The sequence below is a fragment of the Aotus nancymaae genome, unplaced genomic scaffold (genome assembly GCF_030222135.1).
Source record: "Aotus nancymaae isolate 86718 unplaced genomic scaffold, 86718_ANA_hifiasm-v0.15.2.pri h1tg000028l, whole genome shotgun sequence".
Lineage (NCBI taxonomy): Eukaryota > Metazoa > Chordata > Mammalia > Primates > Aotidae > Aotus > Aotus nancymaae.
The window spans coordinates 36,596,083-36,616,862 of record NW_026988441.1 but is presented as its reverse complement, the minus strand read 5'-3'; the positions used below and the strand labels follow the sequence as shown (position 1 = coordinate 36,616,862).

General features: G+C 61.4%; 3 protein-coding genes across 4 annotated transcripts; all 3 read left to right on the top strand.

The window, feature by feature from the left end:
- Window positions 1–712: 712 nt before the first annotated feature.
- Window positions 713–11,349, top strand: MAP2K7 (mitogen-activated protein kinase kinase 7). The gene is made up of 11 exons (XM_012436285.2): window positions 713–868; window positions 6,768–6,909; window positions 7,076–7,142; window positions 7,270–7,383; window positions 7,472–7,591; window positions 7,721–7,828; window positions 7,917–8,096; window positions 8,186–8,266; window positions 8,380–8,522; window positions 9,103–9,148; window positions 9,261–11,349. The coding sequence occupies exons 1-11, from the start codon at window positions 745–747 to the stop codon at window positions 9,393–9,395; spliced, it is 1,260 nt and encodes a 419-aa protein (XP_012291708.1). The 5' UTR covers window positions 713–744; the 3' UTR covers window positions 9,396–11,349.
- Window positions 11,350–11,418: 69 nt separating this feature from the next.
- TGFBR3L (transforming growth factor beta receptor 3 like) lies at window positions 11,419–16,070 on the top strand. Its single transcript, XM_021676665.2, has 7 exons — window positions 11,419–11,786; window positions 13,214–13,350; window positions 13,428–13,739; window positions 14,277–14,397; window positions 14,499–14,657; window positions 14,847–14,919; window positions 15,900–16,070. The coding sequence occupies exons 1-6, from the start codon at window positions 11,720–11,722 to the stop codon at window positions 14,912–14,914; spliced, it is 864 nt and encodes a 287-aa protein (XP_021532340.2). The 5' UTR covers window positions 11,419–11,719; the 3' UTR covers window positions 14,915–14,919; window positions 15,900–16,070.
- A 1,248-nt stretch (window positions 16,071–17,318) lies between these two features.
- On the top strand, window positions 17,319–20,227 carry SNAPC2 (small nuclear RNA activating complex polypeptide 2). 2 transcript variants are annotated; one of them, XM_012436282.2, is made up of 5 exons: window positions 17,319–17,501; window positions 18,441–18,560; window positions 18,729–18,797; window positions 19,064–19,373; window positions 19,470–20,227. In XM_012436282.2, the coding sequence occupies exons 1-5, from the start codon at window positions 17,319–17,321 to the stop codon at window positions 19,787–19,789; spliced, it is 1,002 nt and encodes a 333-aa protein (XP_012291705.2). In that variant the 3' UTR covers window positions 19,790–20,227. The 2 variants fall into 2 exon arrangements, with proteins under 2 accessions (XP_012291705.2, XP_064236795.1); XM_064380725.1 differs by lacking the exon at window positions 17,319–17,501 and adding an exon at window positions 18,073–18,087.
- The last annotated feature ends 553 nt before the right edge of the window (window positions 20,228–20,780 follow it).

The following is a 20,780-nucleotide window of genomic DNA, read 5'->3' as shown; positions in this document are numbered from 1 at the left end:
AACTCTGGCCTTGACCTTGGCCCCGTCGCCGAGGTCAGCGGTCATGCCACCAGGTTCCCAGGGCCGTCCCCTCCTGCCTGGCTTTAGCCAACTCTGAGCCTGGTGGGACCGGCAAGAAGGGAAAGGGCTCCGGACGGAGCCTAACTACAGTGAGGAGCCGGCACCCCGCTGCCAGCGGGAGGCTAGGAGGCAGTTAAACACAAGAGGAATCCTAACAAAGCACCATTCGTGAGGAAGGCATTCTGAAAGGACGCCCAAGCCGACTGGAAGAGCGAGGAGGGGGCTGAGGCTGCACCGCCGTGGAGACCAGATGTAGATCGCTACTTCAGACGCAGGTTCCAGGAACGCGCATGCACAGAAACTACGCGCGCGAACACGGTTTCCCCTCCGTACGCATGCGCGCCGCTTTCCTCGCCCACCGCCCTCACTAGAACGGCGGGTTTCCTCGCAGCGCCTCTCTCCGGAGCGCCCGGGAATTGGCGCATGCGCACCACCGTGGTGCCGACAAAGGGGGTTGCACGTTGCCTGCCTCGAGCTCTAGGTGGCGTCATCCTTCGGGCTGAGCCGAAGCACGCACGCGCGGAGGCTCGCAGCTGGGGAAGGGCGGGTGCGCGCCGCGGGCATGCGCCATGCGGGGCGAGACGGCGGCTCGGCGGGGTCATCTAGGCGCAGGCGCAGTGCGGTGTTTGTCTGCCGGACTGACGGGCGGCCGGGCGGTGAGCGGCGGCGGTGGCGGCGGGGAAGATGGCGGCGTCCTCCCTGGAGCAGAAGCTGTCCCGCCTGGAAGCAAAGCTGAAGCAGGAGAACCGGGAGGCCCGGCGGAGGATCGACCTCAACCTGGATATCAGTCCACAGCGGCCCAGGCCCAGTAAGCACGGCGCCGTGGGGGAGGGGGCGGGCGGGGCGGGGCACGCGCCGCGGGAGGCCCCGCCCCCGCCGCCAGGCCCCGCCCCCGCTTCCGGGGCGCTCGTGCTCTCTCTCTCCGTCCCCCCCGTTGTGGGCTCGCGGGGCGAGGGTCACGGTGACCCGGGGGGCGTAGGGCCGGCGAGCTCTGGGGGATTCGTACCCTCAGGGCCTGGGAGCCCAGTTCCCGGATCCAGGCGAGACTCCCAGCTGATGACCCGCCCCCATCGCCGTCATCCTTTGGGTCGGGCTCCCCGGACTCCACGCGTCCGTGATCACATCCAGGTGGCCCCTAAAACACAGACACGTCCCTTTTGACCTGATGTTACCACTCCCGTCATCTCAGGGACTGTCTAGCGTGCCCCACCCCTGGCCTAGGAGCTTGTCAGTCCTTGTAGCGGACGATCCACGCACACGCCTGCCCTGGGGACATCTGAGGTCACTTGACCACATAGAGCCCCTCCCCATCTCTTCTGACCCAAGGATTTTCCCTCTCGCTCTCCCTGTGACCGTGTCTGCGGTAGGGGGGTGGGACGGGGGTCCCTTCTTCCCCCTAGCGACAATAACCTTGGCTCAGCAGACCCCCTACCACGTATACCAGGCCCCCTCAAACACCTGTTAACAGTTTCACTGCCACCATTTTGGTGAGCGTGTGTCTGACCTCTCCAGAAATGCATATCGACCCCCAGCCATCACAGCAACTTTGTCACCTGGGTTCAAGTGATGGCTTCCTTTCCTTCACACCCACCTGACCTGGGAACACCTGAGGCCAATGTGACTCTAGCTAGGCCTGCTCCCACCCCGCAGCAGACATCCCACCAAATTGGTACCTACCTCCCTGACATCTTATCGTCCTAGATCAGTACCTCCCACTCCACACTCACCTGACCTGGGAACACTGACCACATCTAGTCTCCTGGCTTTTTCCCCAATAGTCTGGTCTCTGAATTATCTGGGCTGGAGAGAATCAGATTTTCAAACCCTGTGAACACCACCCCTGACCCATGATCTTTTTTGTGTCTTTCTTGACCCAGTGAAATGCTCTCATGTCTCATCCAATATGACCTTTGTAGTTTATGTAACTCTCTATGGAGTCATTATGATAGGGGAAGAAGGTACCCCCTGTATCTGGGCATCCCACCCATTCCCTGGTCACCCAACCTCACCTTCACAGCCTGACACCCTCCTGTTCCTCCCTCTCCTGACCTGAGTCAGCATGGGATCCTCCTTGGGGAGTCTCTTGGGGGCCCAGATAAATCATGGAGGTGCAGATTCTGGCGTTGGACACTGCCTGGGATAAGAAGCCCTCGAAAGACAAGGGAGATCCCTGCTAGCCCCTGGGCGCTGCCCTCCCTGGCCCCTGAGTAGATGAGGCAGGGTTGGGTCTAGGGCCCCGGGTGCCTTCAGGGGTGGCCATTCCCATGCAGAGCTAGGAGGCCCCTGGCAGGCAGGCCCCCGAGGAGTCCCCTCCAGGCATCTGTGTCTGTGTCAGCTCCATCCCATCCTCCCCATCCTCCCCATCTCTGTCGGTTCCCAGCCATCTCTGCAGTTCGGTGCCTCCCGCTCCTCCTCGTTTATGATTTGATTTCTTTTCTTTTGGACGAATTGGTCGTTTCTGTTGTGATTTATCGTGGTGTTGTTTTTTTTCTTCCTTTTCCCCATCCAGTTATTGTGATCACTCTAAGCCCTGCTCCTGCCCCGTCCCAACGAGCAGGTACCAGCCTTTTTATCATCGCTGCTTGGACATCTGCACCATTGACCTAACCGCTCCCCCAGCTGCAGAATGCCATCCCCCAGCCCCCATGCTCTGTGTGTCCCCTCATGTCCCCTACCCTCACTCTCACTTTCTCTCTCATTCTACTCGAGCAGCAGTCAGCCCAGCCCGGCCTCCTCTGTGTCCTCCACCCTTATCCCCTCCCTGCCTCTCGGCTCCACTTTGGACTCCCTGGAGGAGGAGGTGGGCTCCCTACTGAATGGGAGTCTGTGGCCTTCAAGGGGGTGCATGCCTGTGTGTATGTAACTGAGAGAAAGAGAAAGTTGGGCCTGGTGGGTGGCCTGTGCCTGTGGATCTCTCTCAACAACGACATGAACACATAGCACCCTCCTGGGTGCCACGCCTGCCCTGGGTGCCAGGGACACAGCAGTGAATAGAACAGACCGAGACCCTCTCCTCTGTAGCAGGGGCTGCAGTAGGGGGGCCCACTGGACAGGGAGCACATTCCCACTAGAGAGAACATTCTAGCTGGGTGAGTGGCCCTGCATGGGGCCCGTCTCAGGGGAACTTCTGGGGAAGGTGGGATTTTGAACAAAGCCTCTGGGGAGGCTGGGCACAGTGGCTCACACCTGTAATCCCAACACTCTGGGAGGGCAAGACAGGAGTATCACTTGAGCCTAGGAGTTCAGGACCAGCCTAGGCAACATAGCAAGATCTCGTCTCTACTAAGAAAAATTTTTATTTTTATTTTTTTAGATTTTTTAGGACAAGTGCAAAAAAATTTTTTAATTAGTCAGGTATGGTGGTGCACACCTGTAATCCCAGCTACTCGGGAGGCTGAGGCAGGAGGATCACCTGAGCCTGCTAGGTTAAAGATACAGTGCACCATTATCACACCACTGCACCCCAGCCTGGGTGACAGAGCCAGATCCTGTCTCAAAAATTAAAAAAAACAGGCCAGGTGCAGTGGCTCATGCCTGTAATTTCAGCATTTTGGGATGCCAAGGAGGGTGGATGACTTGAGGTCAGGAATTCGAGACCAGACTGGCCAACATGGTGAAACCCTGTCTCCATAAGAAATACAAGAGATTAGCCAGGCGTGGTGGCAGACACCTGTAATCCCAGCTACTAGAGAGGCTGAGACACAGAATCTCTTGAACCCAGGAGGTAGAGGTTGCAGTGAGCCAAGATTGCACTGCTGCACTCCAACCTGGGTGACAGAGCAACACTCCATCTCAAAAAAAAAAAAAAAAAAAAAAAGCTGCATGAAGTGGCTCACTCCTGTAATCTTAGCACTTTGGGAGGCTGAGGCAGGCGAATCATGAGGTCAGGAGTTCAATACCAGCCTGACCATGGTGAAACCCTGTTTCTACTAATTTTGTATTTCTACTAAAAATACAAAAATTAGCCAAGCATGGTGGCATGCACTTGTAATCCCAGCTACTCAGGAGGCTGAGGCAGGAGAATCGCTTGAGTCCAGGAGGCAAAAATTGTAGTGAGCCGAGATCACACGTTGCGCTTCAGCCTGGGCGACAGAGAGGGAGTCCATCTCAAAAAAAAAAAAAAAAAAAAAAAAATTTAAAAGCCATCTTGAAGGAGGTGAGGGGAGAGAAGACAGCCCTGCCAGGGCCTGAGCTTGCACACCTGTGTTGGGAGAGAGACTAGATGGGATGTCTGGCCCTGTGTGTGGTTGTGAGTGTGTGTGTGTGTCCAGTGGGCAAGGGGACTGTGTCCTGGCTGCATGGGTGTTGGAGCCACAGCACCCCACACGTGTGTTGTGCGTGCGTGCATTTGCACAATGTGTGCGTGCATGTTGGTGTGGCAGCCTGCACACCTTTGGCTCCTATTGGCAGATGCGTGCCCTCCAGCCTCTCGCTGTCTCTCATCCATTCTCTCTCTCTCTCTCATCCTCACCCTCTTGCTCTCACTCCACCCTCCTGAGCCGCCATGTGGCCGTGACCACCTCTGTGGCCTCTGTTCTTAGGGCCTTTGTATACCTCCTTCCTCCCACGCCGACCCGAGCCCTCCCCTACCTACATCCTCCTGTGCTCCAGTATGTGGGCCAGCAGCCTCCTCCCTGGGCTCTGGGGCCACCCTCAGAAGGCCTGGTGGGCTGCGCCAGGGAGGGGACCCACAGGACTCCTCGAGGGATGTGGTCATTACCCCATCAGAGCTGATGGTGTGGGGCGGGAGCAGGACTTGGATAATCTCTGAGGCTGGAAACCAGGCAGTGTCTGAAGAGACGACAGGTGCAGAGGGGTTGGGGACTGGGTATGCAGGGAGCACAGGCCCTCAGGAGCCAGAGAGGGATCCGGGCTGTGGCTCAGGCCATGGGCAAAGCAGAGGCGCCAGGGACCTGAAGAGGCAGGGGGAGAAGCCTAGCCAACACAGTGAGAACCCATCTCTTCTAAAGATACAAAAATTAGCTGGGCATGGTGTCGGGCGCCTGTAATCCCAGCTATTGAGGAGGCTGAGGCAGGAGCATCACTTGAACTGGGAGGTGGAGGTTATAGTGAGATGAGATCACGCCACTGCACCCCAGCCTGGGAAACAGAGCAAGGACCTATCTCAAAAAAAAAAAAAAAAAGCACAGGGGGTGCTGATGTGGTGGTGCCGAGGCTGCAGCGGCCAGGATGGTGGGAGGGGCATGGGAGGCGAGGCCTCTAGGCCAGTCATGAATGCTGGGCCTGGCTGTGTCCTGGGTCCCCAGAGCCCTTCCCTGGCTCCTGCGTGGTCCTCTGGGAGGGGAGGTAAGGGGCACAGCTGCTGCAGGGGCTGGTGGGACCAGGTAGGGGCAGTGCTGGACCTCCCACATTGGGACTGAGGTCAGGGTCTTCCTGCCTCTCCTGCTGGTTGAGATCAGGGTCCCAGGCCCACAGCAGAGGGACAGAGCCCATCTGCCGGCATGGGGTGAGTTTGTCTGTCTGAGTTAGACCAGCAGCCTGCAGAACTGTGGAGACGAGGCAGATGAGGCAGGAGGAAGAGAGGAGGAGAGAGGGAGAGGGGTGTCCGCGGAGGGCTTTGGCAGGATGGCAGGCCCCAGCCTCTGTGGGAGGGGTGCCTTGGGAGGTGCTTGTAGCCGTTGCCAGGGCCTCTAGGATGTGAGGTGTCAGGATTGACTCCTCTGGAAGCCACGTTAGCCTCCTGGCCTCTGTTCCTGCACCCGGTTGCCAGCCCAGCCAGGGAGACCCCTTGCTCCTCCGGGAAGCTGCCCTCCTGTCCCAGGCCTTTCTCTGGCCTGTCTCTGCAGTGCCTCCTCTGGGCACCTGGGCCAAGTCTTGGCTCCTGTCTGTCTGTCTCCTGCCCTCCCACCCCTAATACTGACTTCCTGCCCCGGGGTGCCCGCTGCCTGCCTGCCGCCTGCCCACCTGCTGTAGCATGCCCAAGCTGCCCGCATGCAGGCTGCTGGATGAGCCGACCCCCGCCTGGTCCAGCATTGCCCCCACCTCGTCCTGCCAGCCCCTGCAGGAGCTGTGCCCCTGAGTTCCCCTCCCAGAGGATGCACGCCCCCTGAGGTTCTCTTCTGTCCCCATGGGTCCCAGCTCTGCAGGCCAGGTCAGGAGGCCCCCATGTCAGCCCACGGGCCCGAGGGGGCCCTCCCCAACCCCGGAGCAGAACGTGGGGCAAGGCAGCCTGAAGCCTGAGTCTCGTGCCCACTGCCTCCTCAGGGTGGCCCCCCTTACTCTTGTCTGGGTGCCACGTTCAGTGCTACCAGCAGGGCCATAGCCTGGGCCAGCCCCGGCAGGCACTGTGCCCTCGCCTATCCAGCCTGTGGGCACTGCGGCCCTGGGCCTGCTTCCTGGGCAGAAGTGGGAGGAAGTGGACACACCCGCCAAGGAGGCCGCCCAGCCAAGCGACACCCCAGGTTCCCGTCTCATTTCTCTGTCAGTGTAGACTTGGGGCCCCCCTCTCTGCCAGCCTCCTCCATGTCCTGCAAGGTCAGGGGATGAGAGAAGGGACTCTGGGGACAGTCTGGGGTGGGAGGGAGACCCCAGCTCCAGCCCTGCAGGGCGGGGGGCTGTGCTGGGCTAGCTGGAGAAGCGCTGTAGGTGAAGGTGAGGGTCCTGACCCCTCCCTGGAGCGCCAGATGTGGAGCTGAGACCAGCTGGGTGCTGATCCCCCTTCCCCGCCACTGGTCTCACCCCCCCAGCCCTGCAGCTCCCGCTGGCCAACGATGGGGGCAGCCGCTCGCCATCCTCCGAGAGCTCCCCGCAGCACCCCATGCCCCCCGCCCGGCCCCGCCACATGTTGGGTCTCCCGTCAACCCTGTTCACGCCCCGCAGCATGGAGAGGTGAGCCAGGGGCCCCACAGGGTGGATGGGCAGCAGCGTTGAGGAGGCCACCGTGCCAGCCCCGGGAGGAGGATGGTTAAATTGGTGGGAACCCCAGTGTGGGGGTCTGGGGTGGCCTTAGGTTGGTCAGGACCTGTCTCCACCAGCACCTGCTCTGTGTCCCCAGCATTGAGATTGACCAGAAGCTGCAGGAGATCATGAAGCAGACGGGCTACCTGACCATTGGAGGCCAGGTACCACCTTCACTGAGGCGGTGGGAGGGAGGAGGCCCAGCCAGGCAGGGCCCATCCTGGGGGCACTGGTGGGGGGGCGGGGGTGGCAGAGGCCCTGGGGATCCTCCACCTCTCCCTCCCCTCCCAGCGCTACCAGGCAGAAATCAATGACCTGGAGAACTTGGGCGAGATGGGCAGTGGCACATGTGGCCAGGTGTGGAAGATGCGCTTCCGGAAGACGGGCCATGTCATTGCCGTCAAGGTGAGCCTTGGCGGCCACCCGGGCCAGGCCCTGTGTCCTGGGCTGGTGCTAAGGCTCCTTCCCGTTCCCCCTGTCCCTGTCCATGTAGCAAATGCGGCGCTCGGGGAACAAGGAGGAGAACAAGCGCATCCTCATGGACCTGGACGTGGTGCTCAAGAGCCATGACTGCCCCTACATCGTGCAGTGCTTCGGGACCTTCATCACCAATGTGAGTTCCCGGCCGTGCCAGGCGCCCCCTGCCCCGCACCGTGTAGGGTCTCCACCTCTCACCCTGGGAGCAGAGCTGCTGCGGGGAGGGCCGGAAGACACAGCTCCCCTGCGTGCCCCCTTCCTGCAGACAGACGTCTTCATTGCCATGGAGCTCATGGGCACCTGCGCTGAGAAGCTCAAGAAGCGGATGCAGGGCCCCATCCCCGAGCGCATCCTGGGCAAGATGACAGTGGCGGTGAGCAGCCAGGCAGGGCATGTGCCGGGTGGGTGGCCTTGTACCGTGCCCCCGCCCGTCACATGCACGCTCCCCTGCTCACCTGCAGATTGTGAAGGCGCTGTTCTACCTGAAGGAGAAGCACGGTGTCATCCACCGCGACGTCAAGCCCTCCAACATCCTGCTGGATGAGCGGGGTCAGATCAAGCTCTGCGACTTCGGCATCAGCGGCCGCCTGGTGGACTCCAAAGCCAAGACTCGGAGCGCGGGCTGTGCCGCCTACATGGCCGTGAGTGGGGGCCCTCCAGCAGGGGAGGGGTGGGGGCTGGGAGGCCGGCCCCAGCCTTGGAGGGACATCTTTCCCTCCTCCCCTTGCAGCCTGAGCGCATCGACCCCCCAGACCCCACCAAGCCGGACTATGACATCCGGGCCGACGTGTGGAGCCTGGGTATCTCGTTGGTGAGTTAGTGCTCTGCCCCTGTCCTCCAGCCAGGGCCTAGGGCTTCTGTGGGACTCGGAGGGAGAACACGAACCTGTCCCGGCTGGTCTAGCCTTGCCCGTCTCCCTCACAGGTGGAGCTGGCAACGGGACAGTTTCCCTACAAAAACTGCAAGACAGACTTTGAGGTCCTTACCAAAGTCCTGCAGGAGGAGCCCCCACTTCTGCCTGGACACATGGGCTTCTCAGGGGACTTCCAGTCCTTCGTCAAAGACTGGTGAGGACCTCCCCTCTGGGAGGTCAGGGGCAGCCCGCCGCTCTGGGCAGCTGGGGAGGCCAGGGCGGAAGGGGAATGGAGGCCCCACACTGGGATGGAGTGGGTGCAGCTGTGGGCAGGCTCGTGGCTGGCAGCTCCAGACAGGAGCTGGTGCTGATGCCCGGGGAGCCCCGAGTTGAGTTTGGAGCTGGCCCAAGGGGACAGCCAGCCCTGTGGCGTTTGTTTGGCAGGGTGGCCATGGGAGGTCATGAGCACGCTTCTTCAAGCACAGCTACAAGTGCAGGAGCTCCACGTCTGATTCTCTCAGGGGAGCCCCACCTGCCTTTCTGGGGACCTCAGCCAGTTCTGCCTCCCCAAGCCAGGCCCTTGCCACCTGGCCCTAGGCTATGAGGCTCAGAGACACACAGTTGCTCCCAGCTGTCAGCAGGGGTCCTGAGGACATCTGCAGCTCCTTCCCCCACACAGATCTTGGGGACCCCTGGCTCCTCGGGGAGGACCTGAGCACAGGGGCGGTGGGGGGGGTTGTCTACCATCCCCTCCTCCCTAGCTCTCACATCTGTCTTTGCTTTTCTTCCTCTAGCCTTACTAAAGATCACAGGAAGAGACCAAAGTATAATAAGCTACTTGTGAGTACCTGTGGCCCTCCCGATCCTGGTTCCAGTCCCATCCCTGTCCCTGTGGAGGCTCGAGGCCAGGAGGGAAGACCCCCTCCTAAGCCCCATCCCCTCGGGCCCACAGGAACACAGCTTCATCAAGCGCTATGAGACGCTGGAGGTGGACGTGGCATCCTGGTTCAAGGATGTCATGGCGAAGACTGAGTCACCGCGGACTAGCAGCGTCCTGAGCCAGCCGCACCTGCCCTTCTTCAGGTAGCCGTGTGGCATCGGCCAGCCCCACAGGGGGCCAGGGGCATGGCCAAAGGCCCCCTTCCCCACCCGGCCACCCAGCTGCCCTCGAGGGGAGACCTGGGACCTGGACAGCCACCGAGGGCTGAGGACAGAGAGTGGGGGGTGCCCATCTGCCCCCCGTCCTGGGCCAGCCAGGCCCCAGCCCTTCCCGCCCTGGGGGCAGCCAGCCACGTGCGTCCCCTGACAGACACTGTGAACGGAAGACAGCAGGCCGCGAGCAGAGTCGCTGTGCATTCAGCTGCAGCCTCTGGGCCAGGGCGGCCCCCAGGGGCCAGGAGAGAGCCCCCAAGTCCCGCAGCCACCACACTCCTAGCGTGCTATGCCCTCCACCACCCCCACATGCCCGTTCCCCCTCTGTTGCCCTCTGTCCCCCGCTCTACCTCTCTGTCCCTGTCTGTCTCCTAGCCTGAGCTTGGACCCAACCCCCTCCCAACGGGACCCCTGGGTCTGCCTAGGTCTCCCATGGAGCAGTGAGTCAGTGGCCCCCAGAAAGGCGGTGTGGGCATTTGGACTGCGGCTGGACAGGGCTGCACTCTCTCTCTCTTTGATCTCAGGGGGTCCTTTTTGGAGTTTATTGTATTTTATTGTACTTGGTGGGGTGTTTGGGGTGGGGGGTGGAGGAGAGCTTGTTCTCAAGGGGTTTGTCGGTACCTTCAGAAACTTTTACCAAAGTCACATTTAGCTGCTTGTGGTGGGGCCCACAACCTCCCTCGGGCACTGGGGGGCTGGGGCTGCTGCTCTGGGGTCTCTGGGTGCCACATCTTGGGGGTGAAGACCTCGGGGTGCAGTGGGGTCTTTGGGGCCCTGGCCACACAAGATGGCCTTCAGGGAAGGTGGGCTTGGGGCATGGCGCAGAGCAGGTGACAGAGGGACTTGTGACAGAGCAGGGCCATGGGGCCGAGGGAGGGGTCCAGGAGGAGTCAGGGATCGAGGGCAGAGTGGATGTGGGGGTTCGAGGACGTGTGACAAGCTCCAGCAGGGGCAGGGGCCGGGCTGAGGGTGGGGGTGTGAGGCCATCACCCTCTGTCGTGCCCCGACCGTCCCTCTACTCACTCATGCACACCTGGCCCAGCCCACGATGAGACCCGGGACTGTGAAAGATCAGGTGTGCACTGGGGGCCCAGGCCAGGGTGTCCCCCGGAGCCCACTGGGGTGGCCAGAGTAGGAGGGGGTGTGTTTCCTTTTTGTGGGTGTTGCATGCAAATCAAGTGGACAAGAAAAAAAAAAACAAGAAAACCCTGTAAAACCACAAAGAAAAACCAACACGAAAGGCGTGGAAGCCGGCTGGCTCTGGCAGAGGCCACGCAGGCATAGCATCGCTCTCCTCTCACCTAGCCTGTTGACTCTTGTTAAACGATACTCACAAAACGCCGCATGTTTAAAAAGTCATAGACGTCATGGTCTCTCTGCCCCCAGGGGCAAGGCCACCTTCTCTTGCCCGTTGGTCTCTGTGTCAGGGGCGGCGGTCTGCTGAGTGGGGGGAGTGGTGCCAATAGGCCTGGCCCTTTCCTCCTCCCCTGGGTCCAGCTATGGGGGCCTCTGCGGATTGTTGGAAGGTTGCATGGCTGGTCCCAGGGCCCGAACAGGCCCAAGACCAGGCTGCCTGGTTTTATTTAACTTTATTTTCTGTTTCCCGAGTGTGTGTCCACCCGCCCTCACCCCCTTCAGTGTTAATTGGGGAGCCCTGGGGGAGTCTCCTGCCTCCCCCTCAAGACCTCCCCCTTCGTCGTCACCAGCCATCCCTCTGGATCAGGCAGAGGGCAGACTGGGTGGGCAGAGGCCTGGGGGCGGCTCAGGCCAGCCCACCAGCCAGCGGACCCCTCCTCAGGCCGCCAGTGTTGCCCTGCCCCTTTTTAAAACAAAATGCCCTCGTTTGTAAACCCTAGGCGCTTGAGAATAAACCCCTCCCTTTTCTTCCAGTCTGTGGTGTGTTGTGGGCCTGGCAGGGCAAGGTGGAAAGAGGGTGGTGTGGGAGGGGGGGCATTCTGGTGGATGAGGCCTTTGCATTGAGGGGAGACTGAGGCAGGTTTGGGAGCTGGGTGCAAGGTATCAAGAGGCTAATGTGAGGGACCCGCCTGCCCCCATTAGCCCCAGGTCGGGCAGCAAAGGATCCCTTAATCCCCCCAGGCCTTGGGCATTGGCTCTGGTGTCAGCCTCTCAGTCTGCCACCCCCGCTCCCTGCCTCCTTCCTGGCCAAGGACAGGGCCACCTGCCCACGTTCAGGGCCTTGGTGCAGCCCAGCTGGTGTGTCTGCTCTGGCCCCAAACACTCCGACCTCAGCCAGTCAGCATGCTGGGCACTGTGCTGCTGCTGGCCCTGCTCCCAGGGATCACCACTGTGCCCAGCGGGCCACCTGGTATGTATGGGCAGGGAGGTGATGGGTCTGTCGTGCTCCTACCCCTGTGTCACTGTCTTTTTTTTTTTGAGATGGAATTTTGCTCTGTCACCCAGGCTGGAGTGCAGTGGCGCATGATTTCTGCTCACTGCAACCTCCACCTCCCAGGTTCAAGTGATTCTCCTGCCGTAACCTCCTGAGTAGGTGGGACTACAGGTATGAGTTAGCACGCCTGGCTCATTTTTGTATTTTTAGTAGAGATGGCATTTCCCCATGTTGGCCAGACTGATCTGGAACTCCTGACCTCAGGCGATCCGCCTGCGTCAACCTCCTAAAGTGCTGGGGTTACAGGTGTGAGCCTCTTTCAACTAGACCTCTGGTCCTCCTCCCCCGGGGATGGGGGGCAGGGGAGTCGGGTGGGGTCTTCCTCTGTCTCCCCATCCCAAGGATGGCTCACATCCCCACTTCAGCAAAGTTCCCTGCAGTCACGGAGAGGGCCAGGGTTGTGGGAAGCGGCCAGTCTACCCAGGTGCTCTTCAGAAGTGTGGGGGATGGGGATGGAGGCGGGGGGCTCATGCCTATAATCCCAGCACTTAGGGAAGCCAGGAGTTGCAGACCAGCCTGGGCAACATAGACTCCATATGGCTGTGGGGGCGCCTATGGTCACAGCTACTCGAGAGGCTGAAGTTGGAGGATCGCTGGAGCCCAGGAGTTGGGAGACTGCAGTGAGCAGTATTCATACCACTGCACTCCAGCCTGGGCGACAGAGGGAGACCCTGTCTTAGGAAAAATGGATGTGATGTGCAGGTGATCTTTTGAGTTTAGAGATTATCCATTTTACCAGAACTCTGCTCAGCACCTCCTGAAGGCAGACATCAGTGTGTGTTTAGGGTCACAGAGAGGGGAGGAGACCCCATGGCTACCCTCAGCCTGGACAAGTGGAAGAGTCCCAATCTTGGTGGCCTAGCTGGGCTTTGGCTGTGCCTGCGAGAGCCTCTAGGGAGGGTATCCTCTTCACTCCCCTTCCCCGTTGGTGACAGCACCCATATCCCCTTAGAAAGAGGAGCCACCGGTCCTGCTGTGTCCCCGAGAGCAGCCAGGGGGAAGGTGGGGGCCTCTCACTTCACTCAGCCTGATCCCACCATCTGGTGTTCCTCACTGTTCCTTCCGCCCCAGGGAAGCCCTCGACAGCTTCCGAGGCTTCTCAAGGGGTGCATGGCTTTGCACCCTGCTCAGCTGCTGAGCTGTGCGGGTCGCTGGGGTTGGCAGGGGGCGCATTACCGTCAGGGGGAACGTGGCGCGGAGCCCATCATGGGTGAATCCGCTGCTGCAACCACATCCCTTTTCCAAAGGCGGCGGCGGGGGCGAGGTGGTCGGGTCACTTTTCCCAGAGGCTTAAAGGGCAGCGCACGTTCTCTCTCCTCTGGGCCGCCCTTTACCCCCGCCAGCGCCCCAGTTCCCCACGGCTCCCGGCCCGTGGCTGCGCAGACCGCTTTTCAGTCTGAAGCTGTCCGACACAGAGGATGTCTTCCCGCGCCGCGCGGGGCCGCTCGAGGTCCCGGCCGACAGCCGCGTGTTCGTCCAGGTGGTTACCCCGTGGACACCAGGGGCGGATGGGGACGGCGGGGACGGGCGATCGCTGATGGCGCCTTCGTCTCCCAGGCGACCTTGGCCCGTCCCTCCCCGCGCTGGGGCCTGGCCCTGCACCGCTGCTCAGTGACGCCGTCCTCACGCCCGGCCCCGGGGCCGGCCCTGGCACTGCTTCGCGAGGGCTGCCCCGCCGACGCCTCGGTCGCCTTCCCGCCACCGCCACCGCCGAGCCCGGGTTCCACCCGCCCTGTGCGCTTCAGCTTCCGCCTGCGCCCAGTCTTCAACGCCTCAGTGCAGTTCCTGCACTGCCAGCTGAGCCGCTGCCGCCGCCTCCGGGAAGTTCGCCGGACGCCTGCACCCCTGACTCCCCCGCCGCCATCGCGGGTGCGCAGGCGCAGAGCCTGGAATCTGGGCGCCGGGGCCCCTCGGGAGCTGGGCACGAAGCCACTCTGGTGGTGGAGAGAGGATACCCTCCGGGTCTGAGGATCTGGGGGTGGGGGTAGAGGGGTTGGGCGTAGTGGCTGATCTCTGTCAACAGAGTTTCTCCCGGGACAGTGTGGGCACTGAGTTCCCTCATGGACAGCTCTGAGATCCTTCAGAGCTGGGGGCTGGATGCAGAAGGCTACTACTAAGGGGACACATTTCTGTGAACCTGGGGTGGGTCTCACATGCTAGGTGCTGGGAGAGCCGGACCATGTGATCTTGTGGGGCTGGGATTTGGGGTCCTGAGGGGCTGGGTGGCTAGCCACTTGTATGCATAGCCACTGGGCTCAGGGACCTCTAAGCCGCCGGATTTCCAGGGGTTCCATCCTGGCTGTGGTGCAGAGCTGGACTCAGGTTTCTCTCGGGGGCACTAGGGACCAGAGCCAAGATCCCAGGGCCCTGATGTCCTCGGCTCTTCCCCACCTCCCTCTCCCCCAGTGTCTGCCTCAGGACGAAGCGTGCGCCGGCAGTGGCAGCGTCGAGAGTCTGGCTGCCGATGGCCCCCACCTGCACACGCTGACGCAGCCCATCGTGGTCACCGTGCCGCGGCCGCCCCCCAGTGAGCACTCAGTCGTCCTCCGCAGGGGACCGTGGGGCGTCAGTGGGGGTGGGAAGGACACCTGGGTCCTGGACCCAGTCTCAGCGTGGCACTTCCCACAGGGCCGCCCAAGATCATCTCTGGCCGCGCCGTGCGCCCTGAACCTCCCGCGCCGGCCCCCGCGGCCCTGGAGCCCGCGCCGGTGGTGGCGCTTGTGTTGGCAGCCTTTGTGTTGGGTGCCGCGCTGGCCGCCGGGCTGGGCCTCGTCTGCGCGCACTCAGGTACAGACCTCCGCCATGCCCCCAGCCTATACCTGTGCGTCGGGACAGGGGGCAGCCGCGATCCCTCGTGCAGGGCCTGATCAGCCCTAGCTAGTCCTGCCTCTGCGATGTCCGCAGCAGCCCCCAGGGGTCGCCCTTAGCCTGGCCTGGCGCGCGGCAGCGCTTCTGCAGCCCGCCTCTCCCTTACAGCGCCCGCAGCACCCGGCGCGCCCGCGAGGGCCTCGCCCAGCGGCCCCCGTCCCAGGAGGCCCCAATGAGGAAGGTAGGTATGGAGGTAGGGGGAGCTAGGGGAGGGAGGAGATGATAGTTCCCCCCCCCTTTTTTTGAGACAGAATCTCGCTCTGTCGCCAGGCGCCAGTCTGGAGTGCAGTGGCACGATCTCGGCTCACTGCAACCTCTGCCTCCCGGGTTCAAACAATTCTCCTGCCTCAGCCTCCCGAGTAGCTGGGACTACAGGCACGCGCCACCACGTCACCATGTTGGCCAGGATGGTCTCGATCTCTTGACCTCCTGATCCGCCTGCCTCGGCCTCCCAAAGTGCTGGGATTACAGGCGTGAGCCACCGCGTCCGGCCGCCATTTTTTTTGAGACTTTTGCTCTTGTTGCCCAGGCTAGAGTGCAGTGACGCGATCTCCACTCACTGCAACCTCCGCCTCCCGGGTTCAAGCTATTCTCCTGCCTCAGCCCCCCGAGTAGCTGGGATTACAGGCATGTGCCACCACACCCGGCTTATTTTGTATTTTTAGTAGAGACGGGGTTTGGTCTCCATGTTGGTCAGGCTGGTCTCGAACTCCCGACCTCAGGTGATCCACTCGTCTTGGCCTTCCAAAGTGCCTACAGGCGTGAGCCATCGCACCGGCCCCCAAGCACAGTTGTAAATGGTTTACGCCTATGAACTAACCGAATTCCCTTAACAACCTCCAGGTGGACAGTATTATAATCCCCATTTTAGAGAGGAGAAAAATGAGGCATTCTCTGAATTAAATAACTTGTCAAAAGTCACAACACTGGGTGGAACTCGAATTCGAACTCAGGCGGTGGGTCACCCCAGCCGGCGCGGACTCTGGGTCAAGCCAGGGGCATTAGGTGAGGAGAGGCATTAGGTGAAGAGAACTCAGCAATCAGCCCCGGCTCCCAATCTCACCGGACATACAAACTGATGGAAGAGGCCAGTGGTCTGCTGGGAAGGGGGTGGCCGGCGTAGCGTCCCCTCCCTCGCTGAACCTCAGCCGCCCCTCCCAGAGATGATGCGCCCCCAACATGATCCGGTGATGCACCCAGCTACCGCTTCGAGACCAAGACCAACAGGACCGGACCCGCCTCCCTGGACCTCGGACCCGATGGGGCCACGACCCCTGTGCTTCTCTTCTCCCCCTATCCCTCCCACCTGTGCTCAAAATAAACCTCTAGACTAAGTTCTGGTGCAGTCAGCGAGTGCGCAAGGTGTGGGGTGGGGAACAGGTGGGGAGGCTTGGGGAGAAAGCTGGGAACAGGACTTGGGGGGATTCCTGAGAAATCCCGACAGAGGGGCAGAGCCTGTGGCAGGGAACCATACGTCCATATACCCGTGTGCACTCAAGGGCCATGGGACCCTCAAGGGCGTTTTGTCTCAATCAGAAAGCGACACCCAGCCGGGCGCTGTGGCTCACACCTGTATCCCAGCACATTGGGAGGCCAAAGTGGGTGGATCACTTGAGGTCAGGACCAGCCTGGCCGACATGATGAAACCCCGTCCCTACTAAAACACAAAAATTTAGCAGGGAGTGCCTGTAATCCCAGCTAATTCGGAGGCTGAGGCAGGATAATCACTTGAACCTGGGAGGCGGAGGTTGCAGTGAGCCGAGAGATCGCGCCATTGCACTCCAGCCCGGGCAACAAGAGCGAAACGCCGTCTCAAAACAAAAAAAAAAAAAGAAAAAGAAAAGAAAGAAAGAAAAGCAAGAGACACCCAACCCCACAAGTCTAAGTTTTAAAATAAGCCCTCCCCATTCCCTCCTCTCCTTACACGGACACCTGCCCATCGGCCTCCTGTGATCTTCTTCAAGCCAGGCCTTCGCTCTCCACTAGACCCGCCCGGACCCTGCCCTCGCTCAGTCTCGACCTTCTGCCTCTGCTCCAGTCTCCTAGTCTGGACTTCGCCCTCTTCTTAGACTGTCAGTCTAGTCTAGAGCTCCTTAAATCCCTCCTGCCCGAGCTTCACTCTCCTCTGCCTAGACAAGAGTGGGACTGACTACCAGCCCTAGTTTACAGAGGAGGAAACTGAGGCTCGGCAAGGCTAAATCACTTGCCCAAAGTCCCCAGGCCTAGTCTGATCCCAGAGCCCAGGCTCTTGACTACGACTTGACCTTTACTCTGCGAGAAGCAAAGCACACAGTAGTACTTCATGAGTTAGTCCAGCGTCAGAGGGAGGCACGAGATCCAAGGCGTTGTCTCCACTTCATTAATGAGATAAGGTGCAGGCTGAGGGTCTCCTTCGCCCCGCCCCAGTTCCGGTGCCAATTTCCCCTTCACCTTCATTGGGGCGGGTCCCCGGGCCCTGCAAACGTGGAGCCACGCCCCCACGTGCGTCCGCCTCTGCGCGATGCTTTGTGGCCTCGGCGGCCCCCGTAGCTCCGCCCACTGGGGAAGCGGCTTCAGAGCGCCTGCATTTTCGTGATCGGCATGAAGCCACCTCCCAGGCGGCGAGTGGCCCCGGCGCGCTATCTGGGCGAGGTTACCGGCCCTGCGACCTGGAGCGCTCGCGAGAAGCGGCAGCTAGTGCGACTCTTGCAGGCGCGGCAGGGCCAGCCGGAGCCGGACGCCGCTGAACTGGCCCGGGAGCTGCGTGGACGGAGCGAGGCTGAGGTGAGATGCAGTTCTGGGGACCCGAGCGAGGCTGGAGGCGGAGCTAGTGTGAGGCGGGGAATGGGAGAGCCTGCAGCAGGAGCCAGCGGGGCGGGGCCGGGCCAGGAATATAAGCGGTCGGGGGTGGGGCGTGGGGCTGAGGTTGGGGGGACGTCAGTGGTTGAGCTTGGGCGGGGCATGGGCGGGAAGAGAACGAGGCCTAGGGGGCGGGGTATAAGTGAAGCGGAGGGGCGGGACGATGCTGGGGGCGGGGCGTGCGTGCCGCTGAGGGTTGGACTGTGGGTGGGTGAGTTTGGGGGCGGGGCGGGGCGGGGCGGGGCGGGGGGGGGCGGGGTGAGAGCAAGCCTTAAGGTCGAGGCGAGCTTTAGAGTAAGATGTGGGCGGGGCATAAGCGAGGCAGAGGGGCGGTACAGTGCTGGGGCGGGGCGTAGGCGGGATGAGAACAAGACTTAAGGGCAGGGCCCGTTTGGGAGTAAGGTGTGGGCGGGGCGTGGGCGGGATGAGCGCCAGCCTTAAAGGCAGGGCTAGCCCCGGAGTAAGGCATGGGTGGGTCGACAGCGAAACTTAGGGGCGGAATGAACTGGGGGTAAGATGGAGCAACTTACGTTGTTGAACCTGGTACAAGGTTGAAGTGAGAGTCAGGGAATGGGGCAGAGGGGACAAAGAAGGGAGTTGAGTAGGGTAGTAGTCAGCATAGGGTTGAGTACTGGCTGCACGGAGGAGCCGGAACTGGCTTGGGTTTTACACCTTCCTTAGGAAGCTGGTCACACTCTGGGTGGGGCTGCGGCCTAGGCAGTCACTGGGACCCCAACACTGGGCTAGCAGGAGGTAACACGCAGTGGCTGGGCCCAGAGCAGGCAAGGCAGCGGGCTTTCGCTTTTGTGCTGCAGCCCTGAGCTCACAAAAGCCTCATTCGCCCTCCTCTGCTGTCCTTCCTAGATCCGGGTCTTCCTCCAGCAGCTCAAGGGCCGTGTAGCCCGGGAGGCCATTCAGAAGCTGCATCCGGGTGGCCTTCTGGGACCAAGGCGCCAGGAGGCACAGCCCCCAGCTCCCATAGAGGTGAGGCAGATCAGCAGGACGAGGCTGCCCAGGGCCGGCCCCGGGGGGGGGGGGGTAGGTGGGAGTTGCAGGGATAACCTGGTTAGGGTATCCCCAGGAGGGGCAGGGCTTGGGGGAATCCCTGCAGGCTGATCCCTGGGCTGACCTTGTACCTCTGGCTTCACTCAGGTCTGGACGGATCTGGCTGAGAAGATAACAGGGCCACTTGAGGAAGCCCTGGCAGTGGCTTTCTCACAGGTACAGCCATCCCCCAGGCAGGTCGAGGTGTCCCAGAGGACAGGGTCACATGAGCCAAATCATGTGAACCTGGGTCCAGGGCCCTTCCCGTTGCCAGCTCTGTGGCGTCCATCAGTCACTGAACACCTGGAGCCTCAGTGTCCCTGGCTCTGAGGCCATCTCCTGTCTGAGCAGTCTGTCTTACGGTGGCAGGGAGGATGAGGGAATGTGTAGCTGGTGGGAGGACTTCCCAGCTCCCCTTCCTACCTGATTGCTCTGCCTGCTAGGTGCTCACTATCGCGGCCACAGAACCCATCACCCTCCTACACTCCAGGCCCCCCAAGCCCACGCAGGCCCATGGAAAGCCACTGCTCCTGAGCGTCCCTGGAGGGCAGGAAGACGCTGCCCTTGAGACACCTAGCTCCGCCCCCAAGGCACCTAGCTCGGCCCCAGAGACTTCTGGCCCTGCCCCTGAGAAACCTTCTGAGTCCTTGGCTGGTCCTTCCACTGAAGACTTCATTGTGGACTTTGAGAAGATCTACAAGTACCTGTCCTCTTTCTCACGCAGTGGCCGCGGGCCTGAGCTCTCAGCAGCTGGTGAGAAGGGTGACGGAGGTGGCAGGGACAGAGGGATCAGGGTTCCTGGTGGCAGGCAAGGGTGTCCCCTTATCCCTCTCCTCCATCCATTGCTAGAGTCCGCTGTGGTCCTCGACCTGCTCATGTCACTTCCGGAAGAGCTGCCTCTCCTGCCCTGCACAGCCCTGGTTGAGCATATGATGGAGACATACCTACGCCTGACAGCCCCCCAGCCCAGCCCCACTGGAGGGAGCCTGGGGCCTGCGACCGAGGGGGACGGGGCTGCCTCCAAGGCACCAGAGGAGACCTGCTCAGCCCCCGAGAAGGCAGAGTGCAGCAAACTGGAATCGCCCTGGCAAGCAGCTGGCGTCTGCCCCCTGAACCCCTTCCTGGTGCCCCTGGAGCTTCTGGGTCGGGTGGCCACTCCTGCTAGGTGAAGGGCATGGTGGGCAGCACGCACACCAAGCCCCCTGCTCTGGGCCTTGGTTCTGCTCAGCTGGCACTGGCTCGTTCTGAGGATCCCGTCATGAGGGAAGGTGATGGCGCTCAGCTGTGGGGTGGGCCTCAGATGCCCCATACTTTGGGGGCCTCAGAAGTGGAAACCTCATTGTACAAGGTTTGGTGGGGGTTACGGGACTCCACTCACAAGCTGCCTGACCTCCAGGACAAGCAGACAAGGCTGTGTCTTGTTCTCTACAGGGGGCCATAGCTGGCAGTGCACACCATAAACCCCCAAGCACATGTCCCTCCTTGTACCTCAGGACCAGCATCCCACCTTCTTCAGAAACTGACCAGTCACGGATACTCCCTGCCAGCAGGTCCTTCCCCCTTCTGGGGCTGTTCTGTGACCATGAATAAAGTTCTTACCAATCTGCTTCCTTCTCTTTTGCCTGTGACTTAAAGGTGAGCGTGGGAGCCCTAAAGTGCCAGAGCTTGGGGTTACAGGGCTGGGGGTATGTACCAGGGAGGAGAGCTGCCATCCCTCTGGTCTGATAAGGCCTGGGGTGAGGAACCCTTTGGCAACTGTGGAGGTGACAAGTGGATGGGAAGAGGAGAGCCAGCAGGGTACCTGGGGGACAGGTGTCAGGGATGGGTTTCAGAGTAAGGCAAAGTCACATTGCACAGATAGAGGGGAGAAGCCAGCAGAGTGAAGGTGGCCTGGTGAGAGTAGAGCCCCAGGCTGGGGGGTTGGAAGAAGGTAGGGGTGGGCTGCCCCCAGTGGCAGGAGGCTGGAGGGAGGGAAATGTGTCCCCTGGGGTGGCCTTGGGATCTCAAGGATCCCTAGAAGTGGGGAAGAAGGGGCACCGGAATTGGGGCTGACCCCAAATCCCTGGGGGTGCTGCTGGGCCCCCACCTGGGGCCCCTCAGTCAGCTTCACCTGTCCTGTGGGTGTGGACTGAGGGTCAGGTCCGGGGGAGGAAAGCAGAT

Excerpts from the sequence above, each read along its gene's own strand:
- MAP2K7 (XM_012436285.2), top strand. The coding sequence starts at position 745 with ATGGCGGCGTCCTCCCTGGAGCAGAAGCTGTCCCGCCTGGAAGCAAAG. Across the intron at positions 7,143-7,269 it reads ACCTGACCATTGGAGGCCAG|CGCTACCAGGCAGAAATCAA; the intron begins GTACCACCTTCA and ends CTCCCCTCCCAG. Across the intron at positions 8,097-8,185 it reads GCTGTGCCGCCTACATGGCC|CCTGAGCGCATCGACCCCCC; the intron begins GTGAGTGGGGGC and ends CTCCCCTTGCAG.
- TGFBR3L (XM_021676665.2), top strand. The coding sequence starts at position 11,720 with ATGCTGGGCACTGTGCTGCTGCTGGCCCTGCTCCCAGGGATCACCACT. Across the intron at positions 13,351-13,427 it reads ACAGCCGCGTGTTCGTCCAG|GCGACCTTGGCCCGTCCCTC; the intron begins GTGGTTACCCCG and ends TTCGTCTCCCAG. Across the intron at positions 14,398-14,498 it reads CGTGCCGCGGCCGCCCCCCA|GGCCGCCCAAGATCATCTCT; the intron begins GTGAGCACTCAG and ends CACTTCCCACAG.
- SNAPC2 (XM_012436282.2), top strand. The coding sequence starts at position 17,319 with ATGAAGCCACCTCCCAGGCGGCGAGTGGCCCCGGCGCGCTATCTGGGC. Across the intron at positions 18,561-18,728 it reads AGCCCCCAGCTCCCATAGAG|GTCTGGACGGATCTGGCTGA; the intron begins GTGAGGCAGATC and ends GGCTTCACTCAG. Across the intron at positions 19,374-19,469 it reads GCCTGAGCTCTCAGCAGCTG|AGTCCGCTGTGGTCCTCGAC; the intron begins GTGAGAAGGGTG and ends ATCCATTGCTAG.